General features: G+C 36.5%; 2 protein-coding genes and 1 long non-coding RNA gene across 5 annotated transcripts in view; 1 reads left to right on the forward strand and 2 right to left on the reverse strand.

Moving 5' to 3' along the window:
• Positions 1-702, reverse strand: part of LOC127871918 (uncharacterized) — a 55,437-nt gene extending 54,735 nt beyond the window's left edge. For both annotated transcript variants that reach the window (XR_008045617.1, XM_052415200.1), the window contains exon 1: positions 500-702. Coding sequence is in view for 1 of the 2 variants with exons in the window: in XM_052415200.1 (XP_052271160.1) it covers positions 500-675 (176 nt within the window). In the remaining variant the exon portion in view is untranslated. The remainder of the gene's footprint in view (positions 1-499) is intronic.
• LOC127872055 (uncharacterized) overlaps positions 1-22,306 on the reverse strand; it is a 207,360-nt gene extending 185,054 nt beyond the window's left edge. The window contains exon 1 of the long non-coding RNA XR_008045715.1: positions 22,222-22,306. This is a non-coding gene — a long non-coding RNA (uncharacterized LOC127872055). The remainder of the gene's footprint in view (positions 1-22,221) is intronic.
• LOC127871932 (DNA repair protein RAD51 homolog 3-like) overlaps positions 720-27,062 on the forward strand; it is a 42,768-nt gene continuing 16,425 nt past the window's right edge. The window contains exons 1-4 of one of the 2 annotated variants that reach the window (XM_052415218.1): positions 720-846; positions 15,588-15,721; positions 24,635-24,860; positions 26,334-26,500. In XM_052415218.1, the coding sequence (XP_052271178.1) occupies positions 15,601-15,721; positions 24,635-24,860; positions 26,334-26,500 (514 nt within the window). In that variant the 5' untranslated portion in view covers positions 720-846; positions 15,588-15,600. Of the gene's footprint in view, positions 847-14,171; positions 14,285-15,587; positions 15,722-24,634; positions 24,861-26,333; positions 26,501-27,062 lie in introns of those variants that run through there. The other variant, XM_052415209.1, reaches the window with a different exon arrangement.

The raw sequence follows: 27,062 nt of genomic DNA on the forward strand, positions 1-27,062 counted from the left end.
TTTTTAGGACGCTCTCTGGGCGCTGCCATTGTTTTTGACAGATAGACTGTATACGCCGCTTTTATTGGAAAAAATGCGCTATTTTTAAACAAACCCGATAACCATTCTATCTAAGAACCGCAAAGATTATTAATACGCGAAAAGAACTCAATAAAAATCGATACGAACCGATGTAAAAATAATATTCGTAACTTGATTTTGTAATTCTTAATGGTACGACAAGATTTTAAAATAAATACGTAACGGACTTGAAAATAATTCGTAATTACGAAAATACGACCCTTATCTGGAGCTCTGCTATAGATTGAAATATATCACATGCGTTTTTTTTGTATTTTTTCACTTCCAATACTACGGATAGGCATGCTAAATGATACATAATTGTTTTACACGAAAAAGGCCTCATCAGGAGGAACTTTGCGCTGTACTTTTGTACCCGTAAAAACTGAAAGTATTCCAGAAGAAATGTCATTCAAAGTACTCCACCCACTTAAATTACCTTGCCGACAAGTGGTCCAGACACCAATCCAGGCACTCGCCTTCTAATTCCGAAGGTGTTATTCGTGGATTTGCAACTCTCAGTGGTATTGAATCATCCGTTTCACACTTCTTCTTAAATTCATCGCAAAACTCCTTTAAAAACTGTTTAAAATCTTGACTTTTCTGACTCTCCATTCCAGTATGTTTTCATTTCTGAACCAAGCAATGTGCACATACATCGATGACGTTGCAAATGATGCGCTTATTCAATTTTGCGGGAGATTTTGACAGTAAATTATAAGCATCAACAAACGTTTCAACACTCTGCGACGCCTAACAGAATGCTATACTTATAAACTGTTAACAGTAAGTGTAGTAAAATCGTATACCGTGTAGATATCTGAAAATAATAGTAGTGTATATAATTTCCACCAATTAAAAGATATATACACAGTCATGTAGATTCGCGAAAACATGTTGCATGTATATTTAAATTTCCCAATTTCAGAGTTTTGTGCGCTAAGTTTTCCAAATCGGTATGGTACAGGAACTTTTCCCACTTGGTGAAGAAAAATTCCTGTAAAAATCACGTTCGATTGATCATTGTTGGCTCGGGTACTACTGACGTCATACATGTACCTCAGGTACGGTAAATATACTTAAACCAGAGACGTAGATAACAGAGATTGGCTCGAGGGTGGCGGACTCAGCTGGATTAGCAGAGCCACCCGCAGAAGTTCCCCTGCAGAGGATCTTCTTAGAGGGAACTTCTGAGGGTGGCTCTGCTAATCCAGCTGAGTCCGCCACCCTCGAGCCGGACATCTTCCACATTGCTGGGATTGCTGTCTTCCCCAAGATGCAGCGGTCTCGTCAACCGTTGTTTATCGTTGGGAGTTCGCTGACCAGGACCTGCCAGAGGTCCCGTCTGTAGAGGGACGGGGATAGTGGGACAGCGAGATCACAAGTGTGGAGGAAATACGGGGCGGACCTGGGGCTACTTATGCATAGGTAGCAGTCACTAGAATATCGAGGGGGTGGCCTTATAGAGGGACCCCGAGGCGGCGGTACTTAGTAGACTCAACGCACTGGGGAAACCATCTCGAGGCTGAAGACGACGGCAGGTAACAGCGACAGTGGCCATAATGGTGGGTTCCCACTGACGATCCGATCAACTCGATCATCCTGATCACCGAAATTTTCCGACCAAGCTCAACTAAAAAGGGTATCTTCTTCTCGACCTCTTGTCGATAACACACGACCCCCACATGACTAATTCACGACGTCCACTCAACCATCTTTCCGATTTCCTCTCGATCATCTCGACCTATACGTGAGCCCTTTACGATCTCAGCTCGACCAAGTGGACTTCAGCTCGATTGCAACCAGATTTTCACATGACCAGATCGTGATGGTCGTACTACAGTCGTACAAAGCGATATAAAATAACTCGGGTAGAGGTCAAGCGGATCGGGTACAGAGCTCGTGTATGGTCGAATAGCAATCGGGAAGTGATCGTGTACGATCGAGTAGCTGTCGGGTAGCAGATGTCAATCCGATTGCCACACGATTGCTTCATGATCAACTCGATCTTCTACTCGACTAATACATGACCAAATCCTGAGAGCTTCTCGATCCATTTCCTACTCGACCGCTACTCGATATTTTTTGACATGTAAAAAAATATCGGGTAGGAAGCCTGACCAATGCCCACCTACCCAACCAACCCCGACCACTCATGCCGACTGAACGAGACCAGTACCTGACTGCTTGGTAGGGCTTGATCGAGTTGATCTGATCGGCATTGGGAACGCAGCTTAAAGACAGAGCGGTGAGCTGCAGACCCTTGGCGGAGCTGCGTCAAAACAAGAATTGATCTTGAGATTGTCAACCAGGGCACATTAAGGCCTCATTGGCCACCGTGCACTGGTCTATTTGGATCCAAATTATATCTTTGGCGAATACCCGGGAAACCGGGGTAAATTTGACCTACTTTGGCTCTAGTCTAAATTAATCTTTCTATCCTGAAAGGTCACAGGGGCAGGTCCAGCTAAAATGACTCCGTGAAGGGGCGTGGAACTTGAAAAATAAACTCTGAAGAACAACAACAGAGATTGGTAACTCGCTTGTTATGGTATATCACCATTTGCCGAGTTCTCACACGTTAGGGGATTTCGCGAGACCTGAAGAAAATTATAGACGATGCCATTTTGTTTGCGAAGCGGGTATAGGTAACAAACTTAAGAGCGGATTTAGAGCGAGTACCTTGTTGACGTTGACTGAATATATTATTTTTCAATTGCTGGGTAGTGTTTTGACCAGACCAATTCAGAAAACAAGCGACATCATTGGAGGTTACGGTAAGAATTGTTACAAACATTACTGCATTTTTACGCTATTCTCGGAAAACATACGTTTTGCTCCAATGTCAGTAAACTTGTGACAATTTTAACTAAGAAAATATGCCTGGATATTATTAAATTTGACATTTTTATAAAAGTACTGATTTGGTTTAATGACTGCACACTTTTTTATAGCGATATTCTGTTAGATTATAAAATTACACCATATTTTATTTACCCCATTTTGCTGACGCATTTGATTTTCAATTTAAACTCTTCATAGTTTTAGCGAATAAAACTTCGAATATATTAAGCTATGGATCACATCATATGTGGTATCATTTTAAAGTGCAGATTGGGTTTTATGTCTGCCCATAATTTCATTGTGATATTCCATTAAATAATGAAAATGTGCAATTTTTTATTTTACCCTATTTTTCACATACTTGCTTTCAGCCTTTTTGGTTTACCATAAAAACATGCATATTTCGAGTGGCATAAGCTAAAAAAGGGTGCGTTGCATCATATCATAACAGATATTTTTTTAAAGTGCTAATTTATTGTATTTTTTTCACATATTTTCATATTGGTTTCCCTTAACATTAGAAAATTACACCATATTTTATTTTCCCCATTTTGTGGGTGCATGCTTTAAGCCAAAAATTGTTTCAATCCAAACTCGTCAAAGTTTTAGCGACTAAAACTTACAACATGAACTATGGATCATATCATCAATGGTATCATTTTAAAGTGCAGACTGAGTTTTCAGGCTGCCCACCTTTCATTTTGATATTCATTTCAATAATGAAATTATTAAAGTTTTAATTTGTCCTGTTTTTCAGGTATTTGCATTCAGTCGTTGTGATTTTCCACAAAAACCTTGCATTTTTTGAGTGACCAAAGCTAAAAACGGGTGCATGATCAACTTGATGTCCTGCTACGGGAAACTATCTTGTAAAAAATATATGTGAAAAACATTTGATATTAATCATCAACATAAATGGATGTAAAACTAATAGTACTTTATGCAATTTATCTTGTCCATAATGTGTATATGATATATAGAATAGCAAGTATATATGATTATTTAATCAAATATCATTTGAATATTATACATAGATATGGATTGAAATAATAAGAGTCATTAAATAAGTTTACCCTATTTAATTTATGATAATAAGTTAAGGTAGATTATAATTACATATGATGATGATTATTTTATTGTAAAATATCAATTTATTAAATATATAAAGCACACATTTAACATAGGATTAAGATACAATATGTAAGTGTTTAACGTCATTTCATTTTTGGCGAATTTTTACATTTTTTTGGCGCCATTTTATATAACGCCATTTATGACGTCATCATGTACAACGTCATTTGACGTTTAAAAACATTTTTCTTTGTTATTTAAATTGTGCAGTCAAAAGACGTAAAAATGTAGTTAACATATAATTTCCAATGTTTTGATAAAGGCATTATGCCGAAACGTCAATTAAAGGAGTATAATCAGAGACTTAAAAAATGAGTAAATATGTCTGACCCGGCCCCACCCCAACCCCCATAACTTTTGACCCAGGGGTCAGATCAAAATTCCAAATAGTGCAGGGTCGCACATATGCTTATATCTTCCATGTGTGTAAGTTTCAAGGTTCTAGTGCTAATAGTGTAGAAGGAAATAGTGGCCAGGACAGACAGACAGACGGACGGCGGAGATAACCACAATATCCTCACGCTCTTAAAAAAGCGTGGGGATAATTGTCCAAGTTTTAATTTATCCTATTTTTCAGATATTTTGATTCAGTCGTTTTGATTTTCCGCAAAAACCTTGCATATTTTGAGTGACCAAAGCTAAAATAGAGTGTATTGCATCATTTCATAAGTTATATTTTTTAAAGTGCTAATTGTTAATATTAAAGTCCCACATTTTTATTGTGATACTCCTTTGCATTAAAAAATTACACCAGATTTTATTTACCACATTTTGTGGGTGCATGCTTTAAGCCAAAATTTGTTTCCCTTCAAAATCTTCATAGTTGAAGCAAGTAAAACTGGATAGATCATATCATCGATAGTATCATTTTAAAGTGCAGACTGAGTTTTAAGGCTGCCCATTTTTAGCTCATCTATTTTTTGAAAAAAAATTATGAGCTATTGTCATCACCTTGGCGTCGGCGTTGGCGTCGGCGTCCGGTTAAGTTTTGCGTTTAGGTCCACTTTTCTCAAAAAGTATCAATGCTATTGCATTCAAACTTGGTACACTTACTTACTATCATGAGGGGACTGGGCAGGCAAAGTTAGATTACTCTGGCGTGCATTTTGACAGAATTATGTGCCGTTTTTATACTTAGAAAATTGAAAATTTTGGTTAATTTTTGTGTTTAGGTCCATTTTATTCCTTAAGCATCAAAGCTATTGCTTTCATACTGGCAACACTTACTAACTATCATAAGGGGACTGTGCAGGCAAAGTAATGTAACTCTGACTGGCATTTTGACAGAATTATGTGCCCTTTTTATACTTAGAAAATTGAAAATTTGATTAAGTTTTGTGGTCGGTCCACTTTATTCCTACAGTATCAAAGCTATTGCTTTCATACTTGCAACACTTAAGAACTATCCTAAGGGGACCGTGCAGGCAAAGTTATGTAACTCTGACTGGCATTTGGACGGAATTATGGGCCCTTTATACTTAGAAAATTGAAAATTTGGTTAAGATTTATGTTTTGGTCCACTTTACCCCTAAAGTATCATAGATATTGCTTTCATACTTGGAACACTCACAAACTATCATAAGGGTACAGTAAAAGGACAAGTTGCATAACTCTGGTTGTCATTGTTACGGAATTATGGCCCTTTTTTGACTTAGTAACTTTTAATATATGTTTAAATTTTGTGTTTCGATCCACTTTACTTCTTAAGTATCAAGGCTATTGCTTTCAAACTTCAAATACTTTCATGCTATCATGAGGTTACTGTACCTGGCAAGTTGAATTTTACCTTGACCTTTGAATGACCTTGACTCTCAAGGTCAAATTATTAAATTTTGCTAAAATTGCCATAACTTCTTTATTTATGATTAGATTTGATTGATACTTTGACGAAACTACTCTTACCTGACATACCACAATAGACTCCACCCAAACCGTCCCCCGTGCCCTCCCCCCCTCCCCCCCTCCCCCCCCCCCCTATTTTTTTTTTTTTTTTTTTTTTAAGATCATCTCACAAATGACCACTACACCCTCACACTATACCCCCACCCCATCAGGGTTCGACACTAAGGCACGTCCGACAGACATTGTTTAGTAAGATCGGTGGTCGGGCTAGTAAAACTGTGGGCTAGCTTGTCCGACAGGTCGTACATAAATTTTTTTTACTGATTCATATAACTATAACTAACCGAAAACCTTTTTCTCCTAATGTGTAAAATAACTCTCGTATCCGGTATTTACATCAGAACAAAACTAGCGTATATAAATAAACGCGGAGCATTCACATGATTCATGCGCGCTATTTTTAGACGCGAAGGAGAGCTTCCCGCAGAAATTGCTTGTTTCCATTGATCAAGTTGTTATGAATATTAATGATTTTCTGCAGTGTCTTAGAACTTTACATCATTTTTTTACGACTTCTATAAAAAATCGGTAGCTCTATCATCAATGTAAACATTTTGGCGTAGCAGACGATAGAATGTAATTTAAAGAATGGCTTTGTTCAAAATTGGATTTTCGTCCGACAAATAAGTTAATAAAGAAAATCCGACGGTAAAACTGACACAGATTATGATGGGAAAAGAGCCTTGGAGCTGTGGTTGCATGGAGCACAGCGGTCTAGGAGGCCAGAATTTGATGACGTTGAATAAATGTCACCTGCTGTACAGACATCATTTGTTTTAACTGGTGATAAACAGTGAAATTATAACAAACAATTTATGTTGTTAAATAGTTTTATTTTATTTTATAATCTGTGCATCAAAATAACTTTCTTGTGTTCACTAATTATTTACTGATAAAACCTGATTAAACAGTTACACGACACATTTGTTTTTATTTGCTATGTCATTTATGGTCTAGTAGAGATCAGATTCGGGCTAGTACATTTTAAGAGGAGCTGGTCCGATGGTCTGGCTGTAAAAAAAGTTAATGTCGAAACCCTGCCCATCCCCCCCACCCCACCCCCCCCCCCCCCCCCCCCCCCCCCCCCTCAATTTATTTTTTTATTTTTTTTTTTTTTTTTTTAAGATCATCTCACAAATTACCACCACACCCTCACACTATACCCCCACCACCCCCCCCCCCCCCCATTTTTTTTTTTAAACGGTTATGTTTAAAATACCATCCAACCATCGCACCCAAAAAATTCCCCCCCCCCCCCCCCGCCCCCGATTTTTTTTTTTTTTTTTTTTTTCGCTTTTTTGGAAGATAATGTAATAAATGTCCACACCCCCACACTATACACCCCTCTTCACTCCACCCCTCCCTCCTTTGTGATTGAAAATGAGAGTTCCTTCACCTTTAAAAAGAAAATAGATGAGCGGTCTGCACCCGCAAGGCGGTGCTCTTGTTTCATTTTGATATTCCTTTCAATAATCAAATTATCAAAGTTTTAATTTATCCTGTATTTCAGATATTTGCATTCAGCCGTTTTGATTTTTCTCAAAAACCTTGCATATTTTGAGTGACTAAAGCTAAAGAAGGGTGCATTACATCATATAATAACAGATATTTTTCTAAAGTGCTAATGGTACTTTAATTAGCTCCACAGTTTAATAGTGATATTCCTTTGCTTAAAAAATACACCAGATTTTATACACCCCATTTTGAAGGTGCATGTTTTAAGCAAAAAAAAGCTTCCATCCAAACTAAGGTCTCTTAGCTCAGGTAATATTTAATACCACATTATTAAATATCTGGTATTATAAGACAAAATTTTGTCTTATTACCAGGTATTGTGTGGTGTAAATGGTGGATTGGTTGTTTATTGTCTCTCTGTGTTCATTTGCTGAAATATGACAATGAATTTATAAAAAAATAGGCTGATTCTATTACAAAAAAGGAATTCTGTGTTATGAAAGTGTTTTAGGTTACAATGCAACATTCATGTATTATACACACATAAATTCCTTTTTTAAAGGTAACTAGCTTTTGGGGACGTAAACTGCAGTAGTCTGTTATATCTTATGGAGAAATTGCCATTATTACAATATGCAGTAACAAGTCAATTGAACAGCCTGAATTTTGTCTGGTTGCTGATAGAAAGAAATAGAATTCACCTATTAAACATTATAAAATGCATGCTTATATGCCTTCTTTATAAATTCCATGAGGCTTTTATAGTTTTGATCTTAATTTAGAATAGCATATACTACATATCATATGATTTGGTGTTCATCTGATATGCTCATTTGTATTTTCAGTTTTGCCATGCCCAGGTCGGAGTGACTGAGTTATGGGGCGCAATAGCAGCACAAGCCATCTCGGCATTTACTTGATGAATCATCCACAACAGGGCTTGACGATGGTTTCCTGCTCGATGCGGATGAATCCATAACTGAGAACTGAGGATGATACTTCTCTCATCACCGCATTGTATCAAGACAAAGCAACACCGTGTGGTTCGTTATCGTCAACAACAGAACCAGACTCAGCTGCCGGAGACTGTCAAGTTGAGATCACTGTGCCTATCAGATTTGAGTGTTACATACTGAACAAAGTGATCCAAAGCCATATATTGTCAATACGCACGCAAACAGAGCTCCAGATAAGGGCCGTACAGCCGTAAATACGCCTTTTTCATGAAGATTTACGCATTTATTTTTATAAACTGGACATACAATAACAGCATTAATATCCATTTTACGCATTTACGAAAACAATCTGGCCGTATCGATACGTCTGCGTCAGCACGGCGCGATTTATTTTATTGGTCCCTAACCTAACAACGCTTTTCGTTAATTTAAATTACCGAAAAGTTGTAGACTGGGTTCATATATTTTTGTCTATTCTGTCGCGTGATTTCCTGTAACTTGTAAATCTGTCAAAAACAATATGTATGCGCGCAATGGAATGCCGGCTTAACCGAAAGCGGTTCAAAACAACACTTTGTTGTCATATAATGGCTACATACGGTGTCGTCTAACCATCCTGACATTTAATATGTAAACCCAGAAAAAAACATTGTCGCCCCGATATTAAACGATTTGATTGCATCGGTTGCTTAAAACGTTAGAAAACATGATGAGAAACGAATGAGACAGTGAAATAAGTGTTCATTTACTTAGCTTACTAGTTGGCTTGTGTTTTCTTGTCAAGAAAAATGAAGAAATAGTACTAGTCATTAGTTGTAATGTGTAGTTGTATTTGCATCATAATTCAGAATGGAAAACCTAATACAGTAACTGTTTAAGAAGCTACATATATTTATGATAATTGCTGCAAATGTTTCTGTAAAGTCAGTTATACACCCTTCAATATCCAAGAACACGGGTAGTACAGTACTACCTGTATTTTTGGATATGGTAGTACAGGTACTAATTGAGTATAAGCGTTACTCCTTTTCTTTCTGCCAGTGGCAGTACCGTTACTAATGTCACAAATCCTTATCTGGAGCTCTGCACGCAAGAGACCTGGACATGCTCTGTTTACATTCAGATCAAAGCAATGGCAAAACATATTTAAGTATGAAAGTATGTGTTAATTAAGCAGGACACACTTCATATGTATGTTCTTGGTAAGGAAGTTGCCGAGGACCATTTTTGTGGGAACAAATTTTTAGTGATTATCTGTTTGCCCTATAGCTTACCTGAGCACAATGTGCTAATGGTGTGCTTTTGTGATCGCCTTTTGTTCATTGTGCGGTGTGTGTTGTGCGGCGTCAACATTTGCCTTGTTAACACTCTAGAGGCCGCATTAATTGTCCAATCTTTATGAAATTTGGTCAGAACATTTGTCCCAAAGATATCTTGGACAAGTTAAAAAATGGTTCCGGTTTATTGTCCGTCATTATGAAACTTGGTCAGAAGATGTGTCCCAATGCAGGGTTTTCATTAGGATTCTTTGTAGCAGGCTTTTGAGTTATTTGAGGAGGCCAACGTTCTAGGGGGTTTTGAGCGATTTTGGGCACATATTTTACATGATTTTCCTCAGTTAAAATAGAGGATGTTAATGTGAATTGTAAAGTCCTCAGGTTACATCAACTCTCAGGGGTGTCAATTGTCCCAAATTTGAAATCCTGAAAATAAAATCTGGGTGCCGATAGGGCCACGGTGGGTTCAAGGCACACCCTGGACAGGGGTCCAGGGGGCCAGAGACCCCCGGAAGCACCTGCAATTTAACTTATTTGAAACAAAGAAATCGCTTCTCCTGAGCTTTAAGACACCTGTATTTTTAAGAGATTCAAAACAGAAAAAAATACTTTGGCTAGCAAATATCAAAATCTATTTCTTTAAATTTTCATGTAGATGCATGGGGGTGAGGTGGAATGTCCCCGTCGGGGGCGAAGGGCCCGGGCCCTAGCTTAATGTATAATTTCTGTGCAGTACATAACATGTATTCTTTACAGTATTAATGAAAATCTGAATTAAACAAACACTGGAAATTTTAACATTTTAATAAGTTGTAACTTCCAATAATGACTATGACATTTCAAAATATATAACTAAACCAATTTAAATGACTAGTCCACAAGTAGTTATTGCAAATAAGAAGAAACAGTACACACTGTAATTAACCTCTACTTAACACGATCCCATTTTACCAAGAGTATGTGAATAGCAATTCAAATACTATTACCAAAGGAGTAAATTACCTTAAGAAAAATAAAGTCTGATAAACATCACAATAATTAAAACAATAATACTGAAGCATTTTATGAGCAAATACCTGACCATTTATAAGTAATACTGTGTTAAGAGTACACAATGACTGTCTTTTTCTGAAATAATTGATTATTCAGTTTATAAAAATTGTGTGCCTGTTGACATGAGAATAATTGTTGTTTTTTTTATTAACTTAGGCAATTATTTGGGACAAAAATCGGGCATATGTTGCCCCAGCTGATGCAATCTTAGGATTTAAATATTTTGCTGAGGAATCTTCTTTGGGTCATTTTTTTCAAATACAAATTTGGACATAGCTTAAAATTGCAGTGCCTATTCAATATATTTAGCATTTAAGCCAACCAAATCCGACCTTAATCAGGAAAAAATCAGGAGAGTTTGGGGCTCGAGAGTTTCATTTATCCTAATGAAAGACTCACCCTCCTGTAAAATGTGGTAACAAATAAATCCACTTACCGCTCGGAGGATCAAAACTCCGCGGAAAAAAACAAACATCAACGAAATCTGTCTAAAATCGAATAAAAAACGAAATGTAAGTGTAGCAGGAAAGTGCATTTATCCGGAGGTGCCGGTAAATGATAAACGTTAAAAAAACTGGAACAAGATAACTTCAACAGCGAACTATCGTTCTTACTCGAAACACAAACGAAAAAGTCGTTTATTTTTCTTTTTTTTACATATCCAATTGTTGACTTTGTCACAGTTTGTGACCTTGAATCAAAGTCGTACAGTCTCGTTACCCGCTCCGCGATTGGACAATTATATCGATACGACCAATGAGAAAGCAGTTAACATATATCGGTTAAGGTTGTTTACTTCCGTTTCAGACAGTTAGTATATTAACAAATACTAAATATCTCGTCATCGTTGTGAAAATTTGCCGATGTTTTGTTTTAATTTTCTTTCCGAATTTGAGCCGGCCTGAATAACATTTGAGGCGGTCAAATCGGACGCCGGCCGCCTCCTAATGAAAACCCTGCCAATGATATCTTGGGCAAGTTCAAAAATGGTTCCAGTTGGTTGAAAAACATAGGCATCAGGGGGTGGGTCATTTTCCTTATTTGTCTTTATATGGCTATAGAGGAACCTTTTTAACACTCTAGAGGCCACATTTATTGTCCTGTATTCATGAAACTTGGTCAAACTATGTGTCTCAATGATATCTGGGACAAGTTCGAAAATTGTTCCGGTTGGTTTAAAAACATGGCCAGGGGGCGGGGCGTTTTTGCTTATATGGCTATGGTAAAAACATGTCAACACTCTTAGTCACATTTATGGTCCAATCTCCATGATAAATTCTTATGTGATTATGTTTCTTCATCAACATTATTACCCTGCTTCATACGATAATGGCTCTTATGCTTACATGTTTGTTGCCTGCATAACTGAAGAATTTTAGCTGTTTTCTTCCAATATGTTATTTGTTATATCAACAACTTTCTTTATATGTGTTATGTTTTATAAATTGCTTAATTTTTGTTATGCCAGGTGTATTAAAATTTGTTCATGAAGTATGAAGTTTTGATGAAATATCATTAAACTGTAAAAACTTCGTTCATGCATTCTTTCATTGCACAGACCAAAATTGTTACTACAGAGGTTTATGAAGAGACTGTATCATATAATTGGTTGCAAACGCTCCTCTGTAGAAGCGGGGACACATTTCATTTACTTAATCATAATGAACATAAGAGGAAATACTTTTCAAGTTTAGATGATGTTTTTTTTACAACATACGGAATCCATATGTTCTTTTCATTAACTGTTGCATTCTGGGCGCTCATACACAACTGACTGAGTAAAGTCCTGAACAAATTAACTATCATAATATTCATCATAATCTGTATACCTAGAAGTAAATCCAGACCCCGTGTTCACAAAACATTTTTTTGCAATCGAAAATCGATTTTGCTTGTCATTGAAAAGGGATTTCCATTGAAGTTAATATGCAAATTGATGTTAGTTAAGTGACTAAATAACTGGGTTGATATGCTTAATATCGGAGAATGGCACAGTATACGGGTCTGAAGATTTCTATACATATACTTAAGGTGGTAATGTTATAATTGGTAAAATCGTGCATTGACTTTAGCGGTAATTAAAGAGAACGATTAACACAAACAGTCTATTAGAGCAGACCAAGAATAGATTCTCTCCATAAGAAGAAAAATGTGTTCAGAGCTTTATTCAAATTATGCTACAGGTAAATGGCATTCAGATTTATCAAATTTAAACACTGCAATTAAAATGAAAAACGAAAATCTAATAAAAACAACAAATTATTTGTTGTTTGTCCTAAGATTCTGATCGCTTCTTAATTTGAATTATCGTATTTCAAAGGCCATCTTTAAATACCGGTTATCATTGTGTTTTTTTCCAAACTGGAGCCTAATAAAATTGCTAAATACACATGTACAACAATGCAGCATTTGATTTATTTTTATTGGCACATTACAATTGTGTGATAATACCGCATACATTCTCATTTTAATAATACATACCAGTTTATTTGTTTGAAATAAAAAAAACTGGAACGCAAAAGCATGTTTCAGAAATGTTGATGAGCGTGTTTACTACCATGGCAACTGACAAACAGTTGCGCGCTTATCTCGCCGAAACCCGCGACGTGCGAGAGGTTGCCGATATTTGGCGAGCTGCCTATCTCTGTTATCTACGTCTCTGCCTAAACGTACCCCGTTCATATTAGACTGTACCCGAGTTGTTCTCCCGCCCAAAATCCGATGTCATAAAACGCGCTATCGATTACCCTAAATCGATATTGTTAATCATAAACAAACATCTCTTAAAAAAAAACTGCATCAAATGCTTTTTGAGTATGGGTTTCAATAATATAGAGGCCATATAACTGTAAGTATACTAAAGGGTACCCGGGGTACATGTAAGAAGTGCACGATTGGTAATTGTTGGCTCGGGTACTACTTACATGTACCCCAGGAACTCCTCAGTATACTAACATCATCAGTTACCCGGCTACGGTTAATATACTTAATTGTACCCGGTTAATAGTAGACTGTACCCGAGTTGTATTCCCGCCCAAAATCCAATGTCTTAAAACGTGCTACTGATTACAATAAAACTATTTTGTTTATCGTAAACAAACTTCTCTTTTAATAATAAAAACTGCGTCAACATGCTTTTTGAGAATGAGTTCGATAATACACATGTTACTTATAGAGGCCATTTTACAGAAAATTGACATAAATGTGAATATAATTAATTTAAAAAAAAGAAACCAATAATGACCGATTAAACATTAAATTTTCCAGGTAGCTACGTTTTAGTTTATTTACCTAGCACGTGGTACATGTAAGTATACTTAAGAGTACCCGGGGTACATATGAGTAGTACTGGAGGCGACAATGACCAATCAAGTGTAAGTAGTATCTGAGCCAACAATGACCAATTGAGCTCAAACACACTACAACTTCTCTGACAGAACTGGTCAGAATAGTTGCAATAATCCAACTACTAGCTATAGACCCTCTGTGTTGCTGGGTTGCTGTGTACTTATTAAAAAAGCTCAAATCATTCAAGAAGAACTAGCTACCAGAAAAAAAAAATCACAGCTGAACTGAGTTCAAGACCTCTTTTTAAAGTAAATTATGGTAAGTTTCTGATAATTTATATATATTTAATACAATTATTCATGTTGAATGAAGAATCCTTAATTATTGTGCAACATAAATATACAGGTCTTCTTCTGTTTTAAAACAAAAAGGAAAGCAATTTATGATGTACATGTATAAGGAACCCTTTGAAAACTCAAAATTGTCTCAAAAGGTTAAAAAAATAAAGTAAAATGTAAATAATGCATTGAGCACTCATTAGCGCTTATTATTGGTTTAAGTGATAAACAATAAGTGACTAAATTTAAATGCATAGAAAGTACAAATCTATGTATAACAAGATCGACCAATTAAAGTTGTTATTTTCTAAACAATGTGAGATACATGTACACTTGTAATATACAGACACTGATAATACCCTTTAGCATTACATACATGGGCTCAAGACTTGCATCAGTACAAATATTATTCATTCAGATGTATAATAACTTCAACTTTGTCTTTGATTGGGCTAATAAATAAGCCGTTAAATGCTAAGAATAACATAACAGTGAAGTATTCCTGTAAAATTACCAATAAAAGAAGTTGTTTGATAATGAAAGTAAAGTAGTAGTTTAATATTCGTAAACAGGGCCCTCAACTGGCCGTTTTTGGGACCGAAATTTGGCCCCATTCCCCCCTTAAAATAGTATAGTTTTTTCCCCTATTTTAGCTAAAAATTCCCCCCTCCAAAAATTTTTTTTTTTTAATTGTTTACCTATGTTGCCATCTGGTATTGTGCTATTTACCTTTGATTAAATGTATATTCAGTAAATTACATTAAAATATAGCAATTTCAAGTATTGAATGGCTGGTGAATGATCTTTCAAAATTCCGCTTTTCGCCCAAAACAACGCAAAATTCCCCCCTTATAATGGGCCCCAATCCCCCAAAGTGTAGCAAGGGCCCTGGTCAAGCACAAAACTTGTTTTGCTGAAAAGTTATCCTTGATGACATACCATTAAGAAACTAAGAGCAAGAAACCATGTTATAATATCAATCAACATACATGTAGCTGTAAACAATTACAGATATTAGTTACTGTCATATTATTTTGAATGTATCGATATGTGTACAGAAAAATGCATGAAAATGGGTTATAAATTGGTATTTTACCAAACAGTCTGGCGTCAATAAGTTATGTAAATGTTGTTTCTTATTGTGAAATTGTGCAATTAAAATAAGTTTAGTAAGTACTACACATGTACAAGACCTGTTCAATGAAGTTTCTTAAGCTATAAAATGCAGTAAATCATATGAAATGTAGTTTTTTCTGATGAAATAGATCTGTCAATTTTGTTAGGAAAGATGATTACATGGAAAGCAGAGCGATACATACATTGGCCTTGGCCCCGATGGTAAAGACAAGATTACATATCGCTGGCTACAAGACAATCGGTGATGTTTGGAAGGCCACAAGATCACAACTCTGTAAAGGTAATGATCAAGTAAGAGATCTGTGTGTTTACAAACATCTGTGGACCAGTGCTTTCCACAGGCCATTTAACGACGAAAGTCGAAATCAGAGTCCACGGGACGCTTGAAATCATCTGTTCAATGTGTATTTTTCATACTGCAGCTAGGCATTCTTAAGATCAAAGCGATATCAACTGCGCCATAAATTGTCAGAGCCGATATATGATCCTCTGTCAATTACATCATGTATCTCTTTACCCACCTAAAGCCCGCCTAAAGGCATATCGTCATTGTAATGGAAAATTGATATTTGCCGATGACAGCGCACGCTTTGAATGAGCGACAACACTCGTGCATTAAGATCATGCATATCACGAGTCTCGGCCACTTACTAAGAAGATTGATCGCAACCGGGTGTAATCCTCGTGAATATTGTGCATTTCATGCATAATATGGTCAAAACATGTATTCGACTCGTAATGCGCTTTAACAAATTATCATTGAATTAATTACGCACAACTGTAAATGTTTATGTCGATTCTCAAATAAGTATTATTACATTTGTACTCCGAAACTCGCTTGCGAATTTTAATGCTAACATATATTAACAAATTCTAGCGTCAAATGAGCAGTGCTTTATTCTCTATCTCAATAAAAAAAGAGCGGAAAAAATTATGCAGACATGTAGAACGTTGCATGGAAAGTGTAGGTGTATTTTGTGTTGTATATATAGGAGAACATCATGTCAGGCCATTAACGCGTGTTCAGAATGAAAAAAAACGCCCCTTTTAGACATTTCATAATATCTTTAAATAGTAACTTATGCCAAAATGTATTTGATACTTATGAAAAATGGCTAATGTTTGTGTTTCTTGAAATTCTTGAGCACTTTTATCATAAATATTTACCAGATTTTGCTTTTTAAACTGGAATATACGAGATTATCCGCTAATGAGTAGCGACGGGAAAAGTAATAAGTACCCCCCCCCCCTAAACGGCCCCGGGGCGTCTCAAAAAAATTCTGTGGAAAGCACTGCTGTGGATGTTTGGTATAATGTTATCCTTCTAGGTCTTTAGCTATCGAACATGATGGCCATACCCTTATAATATAGGAGTGAGCTTGCCTGTCTGTCGGTCCGTCCGTGTCCGCTCTTTATTTCAAGTAGTTTTGATCGCATATTCACCAAACTTGGTCAGAAGTTGTATCTACATGATGTCTAGGCCAAGTTCGAACATGGGCCTTGCCGGGTCAAAAACTAGGTCACGGGGTCACTTAGTGCGTTTTAAACATTCAGCATGTTGTCCGCTCTCTAATTCAAGTAGTTTTCGTCAGAGCTTCACCAAACTTGGTCAGAAGTTGTTTCTTGATGATGTCTAGGCCAAGTTCGAACATGGGTCATGGCAGGTCAAAAACTAGGTCATGGGGTCACTTAGTGCGTTTAAAACATTGAGCATGATGTTGGCTCTCTTATTAAAGTACTTTTCATCCGATCTTCGCCAAAGTTGGTCAGAAGTTGGATCTAGATGATGTCTAGGTCAAGTTAGAAAATCGGTCATGCCAGGTCAAAAACTAGGTCACGGGGTCACTTAGTACGTTTTACACATTCAGCATGGTGTCTGCTCTCTAATTCAAGTAGTTTTCATCCGATCTTCACCACGCTTGGTCAGAAGTTGTATCTAGATGATGTGTAAGTCAAGTTGGAACATGGGCCATGCAGGGTAAAAAACCAGGTCACAGGGTCACTTAGTGCGTTTTTAACATTGAGCATGGTGTCCACTGTTTTTTGTAAAGACAACATGCAAAAAAATTCTGTGTCAATGCAGCATGTGAGGGTACATGTATTTGTCACGTCTGTGACAAAGCTCTAGTTTAAATGATTTTTGCGGAAAATTTGAAGACGTGTGCAATATCCCCCGGATTTATAGATTTTGGGGGTATATTGTTTTTGTCCTGTCAGTCTGTCTGTCATTCTGTCCAAAACTTTAACCTTGGTTAAAGTTTGATAACTTTTGCATATTGAACATACCAACTTGATATTAACCATGCATGTGTATTTCATGTAGCTGCTCATTTTGAGTGGTGAAAAGTCAAGGTCAAGGTCATCCTTCAAGGTCAAAGGTCAAATGTCATTGTATTTTTCTTTCCTAAAACTTTAACCTTCGTTAAAGTTTTATCATAACTTTTTTATGCCCTGCGCTCGGATCGAGGATCAGGGGTATATTGTTTTTGGCCTGTCTGTCATTGTATGTGTCCGTGTGTCCCAAAACTTTAACCTTCTTCATAACTTTTGCAATATTGAACTTAGCAACTTTATATTTGGCATGCATGTGTATCTCATGGAGCTGCACATTTTGAGTGTTGAAAGGTCAAGGTCATCCTTCAAGGTCACAGGTAAAAAAAATCAAAAACTTTAACCAAAACTTTAACCTTCTTCATAACTTTTGCAATATTGAACGTAGCAACTTGATATTTGGCATGCACTTGTATCTCATGGAGCTGCACATTTTGAATGGTGAAAGGTCAAGGTCAAAGATAAAAAAAGCAAAAGTGTCGCATAAGGGGGCATTGTGTTTCTTCAAACACATCTCTTGTTTCCATTTGGATTCTTACATTTTCCAAGTTAGGCGTCCAAGGACTCCTGTTTTAAAATCCAAGTGAGACCCCTGGGGTCATTAAGGTTGTCTTTGATCAATAATTAACTTAAGCTTGAATGGACCAATTTTGATGGAGTTTTGGATAAAACAATGCTCCAGTTTGCCTAGAGATATTGGACTGTAATTATGTATATAGCTGGCATGCATACCTACATTTAGCATTTTTGTTAATTTAATTCCTGTTCGGTAAAGGTCAGTAAAGGTTAAGATATCTGTAACTTCACATACTGGTAGGAAAACTGTTTACTGCTCAATAACTTTAGTTTGAATGAAGGCATAGAGCTTTGTGTGTAGGTAGCTTTCACCAAAGCATAGCTTTACTGCAAAATTGTTTAAATTAAATGGATAACACAAATTTTTAAACACGGTTTTTTGGGGGGGCCTTGCTGTTCTTGTTAAAGGCTCATTAAAAACCTTTTCACAGGGCACGGCTCAAATTTACAAAAATAAGCATTTTTTACCATTATCAATTATTCCAGCTTGTTTTTATTAATTAAAATTTGACGAAGATTTGTCTTGGAAAGGGGTTCAGGTTTGTGTCCCCAGCCTATTACCTTGTCTAAGTTGGCCGGTATTTTGTTGCCAAGCAAATTATCTTGTCTGTCAGGCTTTTTCCGCCCTATGCCACGGGTCCGAAATTCGGCCCCATTCCCAATGCAAATCTGGTTGCTTTTTTCCCTAATTAACCAGGTTTTCCGAAGGGAAAAACTGGTTATTAGATTGGCGAATGCGGGCGGGCTGGCTGGCTGGCGGGCTGGCTGGCGGGCTGGCGGAACAAACTTGTCCGGGCCATAACTATGTCGTTCATTGTCAGATTTTAAAATCATTTGGCAAATTTTTGTTCACCATCATTGGACGGTGTGTCGCGCGAAATAATTATGTCGATATCTCCAAGGTCAAGGTCACACTTTGAGTTCAAAGGTCAAAAATGGCCATAAATGAGCTTGTCCTGGCCATAACTATGTCATTCATTGTGAGATTTTAAAATCATTTGGCACATTTGTTCACCATCATGGGACGGTGTGTCGCACGAAAGAATCACGTCAATATCTCCAATGTCAAGGTCGCCACGACTAAAAATAGATTTTTTTTTTTAACAAACTTACAAAGGGGGTTAATTTTGTTTGTTCATTTCAAAAGTTCAGTTTGAGTTTTCTCCCTTTATCAGATTTTTTTTCCACAATGAAAACCTGGTTTTGTGACAATTTTGTCCCTTGTTGAATTTTTTTTTTCCCAATTCCAAAAAAAATAAATAAAAATATATATATTTTTTTTTACCTTAAAATATATAAGTTAACCTGATCCGGTGTAGAAAATAGAAAGTTTTGCATAATTAAATTATCTGTTGCCTTGAATTTGTTTTAAAAACTGTTAAATATGTTAATGATTATTTAAGACTTTCCTTATTTTCCTCAAAATCCGGCGCTTCGCACGATTTTTTTCACCTCAAAAAAGGCCAGGCCTTTTCCCCAAATTCAGATTAAAAAACCGGCACTTATCTCACATGTTCTTAATACTTTGTAAAATTTTAATAATAAGTTATCAAAATAGTCGTTATTTACCAGTTAACGGCTTCTTTGAAATATAAGAAACACTATTTACATGCGATATTTTTTCCCAATTGAGCCAATTTTGCGAATAATTTTTTTCCCAAAATGGGGGTTTTCACGACACGAAATTCCCAAAATTCCAGTGTGGCGTAATCCCAAAATGGAGCGGAAAAAGGCCTGTCTGTTTTGGCGGGTATTTTGTTGCCAAGCGCCAGCCCGATTAGCAGAAAAAAACGTCGCCTGCTGATCGGAAGGTGATCAGTGTCTATTTGTGACTGAGGTTTTAAACTTTGTCACTCATCGGACGGCAGACGGCTCCGACGTGTCCAGTCTTCCAGATGCCTGGAGATCAGACACATCGGCCGGGGACTGGATTCTTTGTGACTGAGGCATTAGCGGGTATTTTGTTGCCATGCAAATTACCTTGTCTGTGTTGACAGGTATTTTCTTGCCAAGCAAATTACCTTGTCTGTGTTGGCGGGTATTTTTTTGCTAAGCAAATTACCTTGTCTGTGTTGTCAGGTATTTTGTTGCCAAGCAAATTACCTTGTCTGTGTTGGCGGGTATTTTGTTGCCAAGCATATTACCTTGTCTGTGTTATCAGGTATTTTGTTGCCAAGCAAATGACCTTGTCTGTTTTGTCAGGTAATTTGTTGTCAAGCAAATTACCTTCTCTGTGTTTACTTGTATTTTGTTGCTAAGAAAATTACCTTGTCTGTGTTGGCGGGTATTTTGTTGCCAAGCAAATTACCTTGTCTTTTTTGTCAGGTATTTTGTTGCCAACCAAATTACCTTGTCTGTGTTGGTGGGTATTTTGTTGCCAAGCTAATGGCCTTGTCTGTGTTGACTGTTATTGTGTTGCCAAGCAAATTACCTTGTCTGTGTTTTGGGGTATTTTGTTGCCAAGCAAATTACCTTGTCTGTGTTGACTGGAAGTTTGTTGCTAAGCAAATTACCTTGTCTGTGTTGGTAGGTATTTTTGTTGACAAGCAAATTACCTTGTCTGTGTTGGTGGGTATTTTGTTGCCAAGCAAATTACCTTGTCTGTGTTGGCGGGTATTTTGTTGCCAAGCAAATTATCTTGTCTGTGTTACCAGGTATTTTGTTGCCAAGCAAATTACCTTGTTTGTTTTGGCGGGTTTTTAGTTGGCAAGCAAATTACCTTGTCTGTGTTGGCGGGTTTTTTGTTGCCAAGCAAATTACCTTGTCTGTGTTGGCGGAAATTTTGTTGCCAAGCAAATTATTCTGTCTGTGTTGGCAGTTATTTTGTTGCCAAATAAATTACATTGTCTGTGTTGGTGGGTATTTTGTTTATGATTTTCACAATTTTTTCTGTGTTCACTTTGAAATATAAGCACAAGAAAATGGCTGGAAACAAAACTCAGGCTGTCAAGTGGTCATACTTTTTCCTACTTTTTCCTACTATTTCCTACTTTCTCATCAGGATCCTACTATTTCCTATTTTTTTACCAAATCTTCCTACTGTTCCTACTTTTTCATTTTCAATTGAGAATATTTTTTTTAAAGAGTATATTTAGTAAACTTGCAGGATGAATGAATCTATGGCATGACTGTATCCCTGTTAAGGTAGCGCACCTCTAATGGGCACATATCCAAATATAATCTAATTAATTATTTTCTTAATCAGCATCATTTCACTGAACTACATGCAAATTTGTAGGTAGGCTTTCCATGCTTTTTAAAAAAATATACAGATTTTTTCAAAACCACCCCCACGCTCGGCTTTTGTCCAGTTTATTTTCACCCCTGGGGTATATAAAAGTTCCATAATTCATTCAAATTTCCAAACATGGGCATGCAGTTGGTGTGTACAGATGCTGTAAAGGTGTTTAAAGTTTAAACAAGATGGAATAAGTATTATTTTACAGACATTTATTTTTTACAAATTTTTATCTATGGAAGAGCGCCATGAAATGTAAGTGATTTCAGCCAAGTAAAAATTGGGTCGGTTAAAAACAAAGTGTCATAAAATTCAAAATAGTATCATTTAAGTCATATTTTAAACTTAGTTTTTATAGAAACACTATATACAGCAAAAATACCAAGAACTAGACAGATTTACCGTTTACTTTTTAAAATAAAAATAAAAATGCAACATGCATGGTTCGTATTTTCAACAGTAAATCACCCAATTTAGCCATAACGTTGTTTTAATTTTAATAATTGAAGAATGTGCATAAAAATTGCAACATATTTAACAATAAATATAGCTTATATGTCATATTAAATCAAATTACGTTAGAAAATAAATAAAACGCGTCGCAAAAAAGTATACGTCGTCGGCAGGATTCGAACCTGCGCGGGAATATCCCAAAAGATTTCTAGTCTATCGCCTTAACCACTAGGCTACGGCACCTAATAGTAGGCTCTTCAACCTTCGCGGGAAATCATTAGAGGTGCGCTACCTTAATGTGCATTCATCTAGATGAGACCTGACAATAAACCCTCAAACAAACCCATGCTGACTGTCTGCTAGCACCTCTTTAGGAAGCATAAATATTTATTTCTTATGTAACTTTTGAAATTATTGACAAGTTTTTTTTAAAGTAACAATAGTGCCTTGTTTACTTCCTTAGCATTTGTACACTGCAGACTTCACTACCTTACACAGTTCCCAGTGATGCAAGAGCTGAGGGAACCCATTGTTTATTCCAGTTTTATTTTGTTTCCATTGACAACAATTTGACCAAACCTTATGCATGTTTACATGATATTGCTGTTTGGAATGTAGAGATATAGAGATACCATGTATTGTATGAGTGGTTATGTAATATGGAATTTATCATACAAGTTATTGGAAAAAGATTAAACTGATGCTTTGCCGAGTTTTCATCATTTACAAATATAATGTAATAAATTCTGTATAACATGACAACAGATATGATGTTCTATTGATATCATAGGTACATCATGTTTAGTAATTATAGATAAATGCACAGAGCCTAAATGCCCTGATACATTTTTATGCTCCCGGTAGGGTGGCTTATAGCAGTTGTACTGTCAGTCTGTCTGTCTGTTTGTCTGTCTGTCTGTCTGTCTGTCTGTCTGTCTGTCTGTCTGTCTGTCTGTCTGTCTGTCTGTCTGTCTGTCTGTCTGTCTGTCTGTCTGTCCGTCCGAAAACTTTAATATGGGCCATAACTTTTGCAATATTGAAGATAGCAACTTGATATTTGGCATGCATGTGTATCTCATGAAACTGCATATTTTGAGTGGTGAAAGGTGAAGGTCATCCTTCAAGGTCAAAAGTAAAAAAATACAATCCAAGGGAAGTAAGAAGCTTTAAAAGGGAGATAATTTCTAAACCTGCCAAATGATATATTGAAATTTTATTTCAAAGCGGTGCAATAGTGGGCATTGTGTTTCTGACAAACACAATTCTTGTCTAATGATGCCATAGCTAGTGAGGTAACTTCAAGGTGTTACAGCGTAGTATTAAAATTATTTAACGGCATTATTACACTCCTGCGAAGTCATCAATAATGTAAAAACCATTATTTGAAACTGGAATAAACAATGTAGTGCAACTGTTTCATTGCCCAATCAATGATGTCATAAAAGATGCCAGGTGATAAGGTCCTATCTCCAGTTGCATAATCTGCTCTGCAATGACCAGTCATTTTGAATGTAACTTAAGTTATTATAACTGCACCCTATTGTCAATTTAAAGGTTTCACAATGTAGCTGTAGCAGAGCATTGACACTGCTTTATATACAAGTATTAATCTTGTACAACAAATTGGTGTAAATGAATTTTGTCTTCTGCTTAAGGATATAACATGCACAATATATTACCATTTTTATATTGATACACAGAAGACCTCTAACCACTTATTTGATGATACACCAAAATAAACAGCATCTAATTATACTTCTTTATCAGGGTAGCTTTGCTTGAAACTTAATTATCATAGATGCACTATAAGTGCTAAAATGCCAAGTGGGAAAACAAAGTTTAACCCTTCATGGATGGAGAAGTTGGACAACAGTGGAAAAACACTTGGATCATGGTGCAAGAGAGATACCGGCAATGAGTTTGTAAGATATTATACTGTCTGAATGAAGTCCATCTTGTTGTAATTCTGGTGCTAATCAACTGATAAGTCATGCAGATGGATAAAAACACAAGGAAAACATGAAATACATGCATGATAATTCACAAAAGCGTGGAAGTGCCCCAAAGCCAAGCAGCTCTCAGGGTGGTGGGGATAAATCTATCTGTATGCAAGTACAACCATCACACAAGGAACAGATACAAAAGGCTGAAATCTTCTGGGCCCTTAAGGTAGCTTGAAGTGGGTATCCATACAGAACATGTGATGGCACTCCTGCTCTGTTTCAAGCTATGTTTCCTGGACCTGTGTCTAAAAAATTATGATTATGTACTCCTACTGTTGAGGGAAAAGTTTCTGCTTTTTCCTACTTTTTTCCTACTTTTCTTGCAAAAGTAGTTCCTATTTTTTCCTACTTTTTGAAAAAAGGTCACTTGACAGCCTGAAAACTAAAACATTGAATGAAGTCATGAAAAAAATAAACAAAACTATGTCATTTAATTGCACATTTTTGCTGTATTAACAGTGTTGAATACACTGATAATTTTTCCAATGGGGTGTTATTTTGTCAATACAGTTTATATAATATGAAAATGCAAATATTGAATGGTTCATGCAAATTGTACAAGTGCACAAAGAAAATTGTTGCTTTTTTTCAGACACAGGATTAGCTATTGAAGAAGTGGAGTCTGTCTGGCAAGTGATAGAAAATGTAGGAAAGAACCTTGTTTTCCATACGGGAAATGATCTATTACAAAAAGAGGACAACAGAATAGCGATAATGACATTCTCGGAGCGACTTGATACAGCTCTTGGCGGGGGAGTGCAAGGTGGAACAGTCACAGAAATTTGTGGTTTGCCTGGAACTGGAAAAACACAACTTTGGTAGATGTCAAGACAGCGATATATTTCCTCTTTATAAAGTCCTTTGCAAGGTCTCCTTATATCAAAATTACAAAATTCCCAATTTCCGTAAAAAAATGCCTAAAAGTAAGGAAAGTTGAGTCAATTTCGCTCCAAAAGTGCATTTTCTGCAAGTGAACAAATAAAATGAGCACTGAAACTGAACATTCCAGCAAAAATGGTTTGTGCAATTGAGTACCAAGTTATTTTAAAAATGATAAATTTCAAATCTGAAGATTTAACGGCACACATTTTTCTGATTTCAGGGTTTTTCATGCTTTTTCTCTCCAAGTAGAGGTACTTTTCCACCAAATTTAACAAACAAAATAGGTAAAAGAACTTACAGCTATAATTTTCTCTAACTTAAAACGTTTGAAATTCTTAGATCTTAGATTCTCTGCTGTTTGTTGTTTTTTTAAAGGGTGGGGGGATACCAAAAACTGGGAAAACGGGCTTTTGGAATAATTGGCTATTTTGACAACTGAACTGTTACTGTAATATGAAAATCATCATCAAAAGTGTAAGTTAGCGTTTAGAAACAACAATCTGTACCTATCATTTCAGCATGTGTTTTATACTTCTAACCAGCATGTGTTTTATAATTCTTGCCAATATGAAAACATAACCCATTTACAAGTAACTAAACAAATTTCAAGAAGCTTCGCTACTTTTGGATGTGTATTCATAAATAGCTTTCCTCAACGTATTAATTCAAATAAGAGGCCACACTAAGCTAATGTTTGAACCACCCTCTGAAAAAATTTAATTTAATGAATGTGCGTAAAGTGTCGTCCCAGATTAAATTGTACAGGCTCATTAGGATCATAGCTTTCAGCCTTAACTGGATTTTTGCTAAGAAAAGACTTCTTTTTACATTTTTCCCTCATAAAAAGTAATGTTAAAATGGCCTTTGCAACCAGCATAAAACCAGAACGGCCTGCGAGTATCTTGCAGTCTGTTAAGGTTTTATGCTGTTTGCTGCTCATCAGTAACTAAAGGTTCAAAATGAAGCCTGTGAAACTTGAATTTAGTAAGAAAGGTATTTAAGTAAATGTAACTTTCAAAAGGACTACAAATGCGTCAAAATACGTATCTAAGTGGTAAAGGGTTAAAAAATACCGTAAAGCTGAAAGTTTTTTTTCCCTTATAACTCTTTCAGTGCCGGAACCCAATTTTGAAGGCCTGTGCAAACAGTTTGGATCCAGATGAGACGCCACAGAACGTGGCATCTCATCAGGATCTAACTGTTTGCTATTCTGATAATATTCTTTGAAAATAAATCGAAGAAAATGCTAATTTTAGAAATTCAGCAGATGGCATTTTTGCAGATGAAAAATTTCCCAGCATGCAAAGGGATAATGATAAGTCTATGCAGAATGGGACAACACTTTATGCACATGCATGAAGCTCTATTTTCCTAGAGCAATTCCAATTAACTACAATTTTCTTAACCAGTATGCAGCTTGCCTGTGATGTGCAGATCCCTCGTTGCCTGGGTGGCCAGGGTGCAGAGGCCCTGTACATTGACACACAGGGGGGCCTGGTGATGGAGAGGCTGACAGAGGTTGTGTCGGCAACAGTCGCTCACTGTAGGCAGATTGCAATACAGGATGAACACCCAGGTTAGGGCACTGGAATTGTGTTCCCCATATATAACATCACTTAATTTATATACTGGCACAGCTTTGATACTGTTTTTCAGTCATATTGGCAGTTAGTAAACTTATTCACTGGAAAAAGCTTAATCCATCTAGTCAGATACTGGTACTATGTGCTAATACTTATGACATTATGAGGCAAGTCACCCACTTAACCCTTTCCCACTCAGAGGCAAAGTGAAAATAGCTATGTGCAAACAGCATAAAACCCGAACAGCCTGCGAGTAACTCACAGACTGTTGTTGCTCATCAGTGTCTAAGCCTTTACTTTTGTATCTAGTAAAAGAAGGTCTTCAAATAAATTGAACTTTCTGAGGGACTACAAATGCGTCAAAATATTATCTTAGTGGTAAAGGGTTAAATCATAGGTAGTAAGTAACATGGAGAGTGGCCATAGAATTGACTGTATGAGCCATCCTCGAGTATAATAATTTGACCTGTATCCTGCGAAGATGGGCCTTATGCAATATGCTGCCAATCTAGCTCCAAACAAGCCTATACAGTCTGGTCAGAAAGTGAGGCAAGG

The sequence above is a fragment of the Dreissena polymorpha genome, chromosome 1, assembly GCF_020536995.1.
Source record: "Dreissena polymorpha isolate Duluth1 chromosome 1, UMN_Dpol_1.0, whole genome shotgun sequence".
NCBI classification, from domain to species: Eukaryota; Metazoa; Mollusca; class Bivalvia; order Myida; family Dreissenidae; genus Dreissena; species Dreissena polymorpha.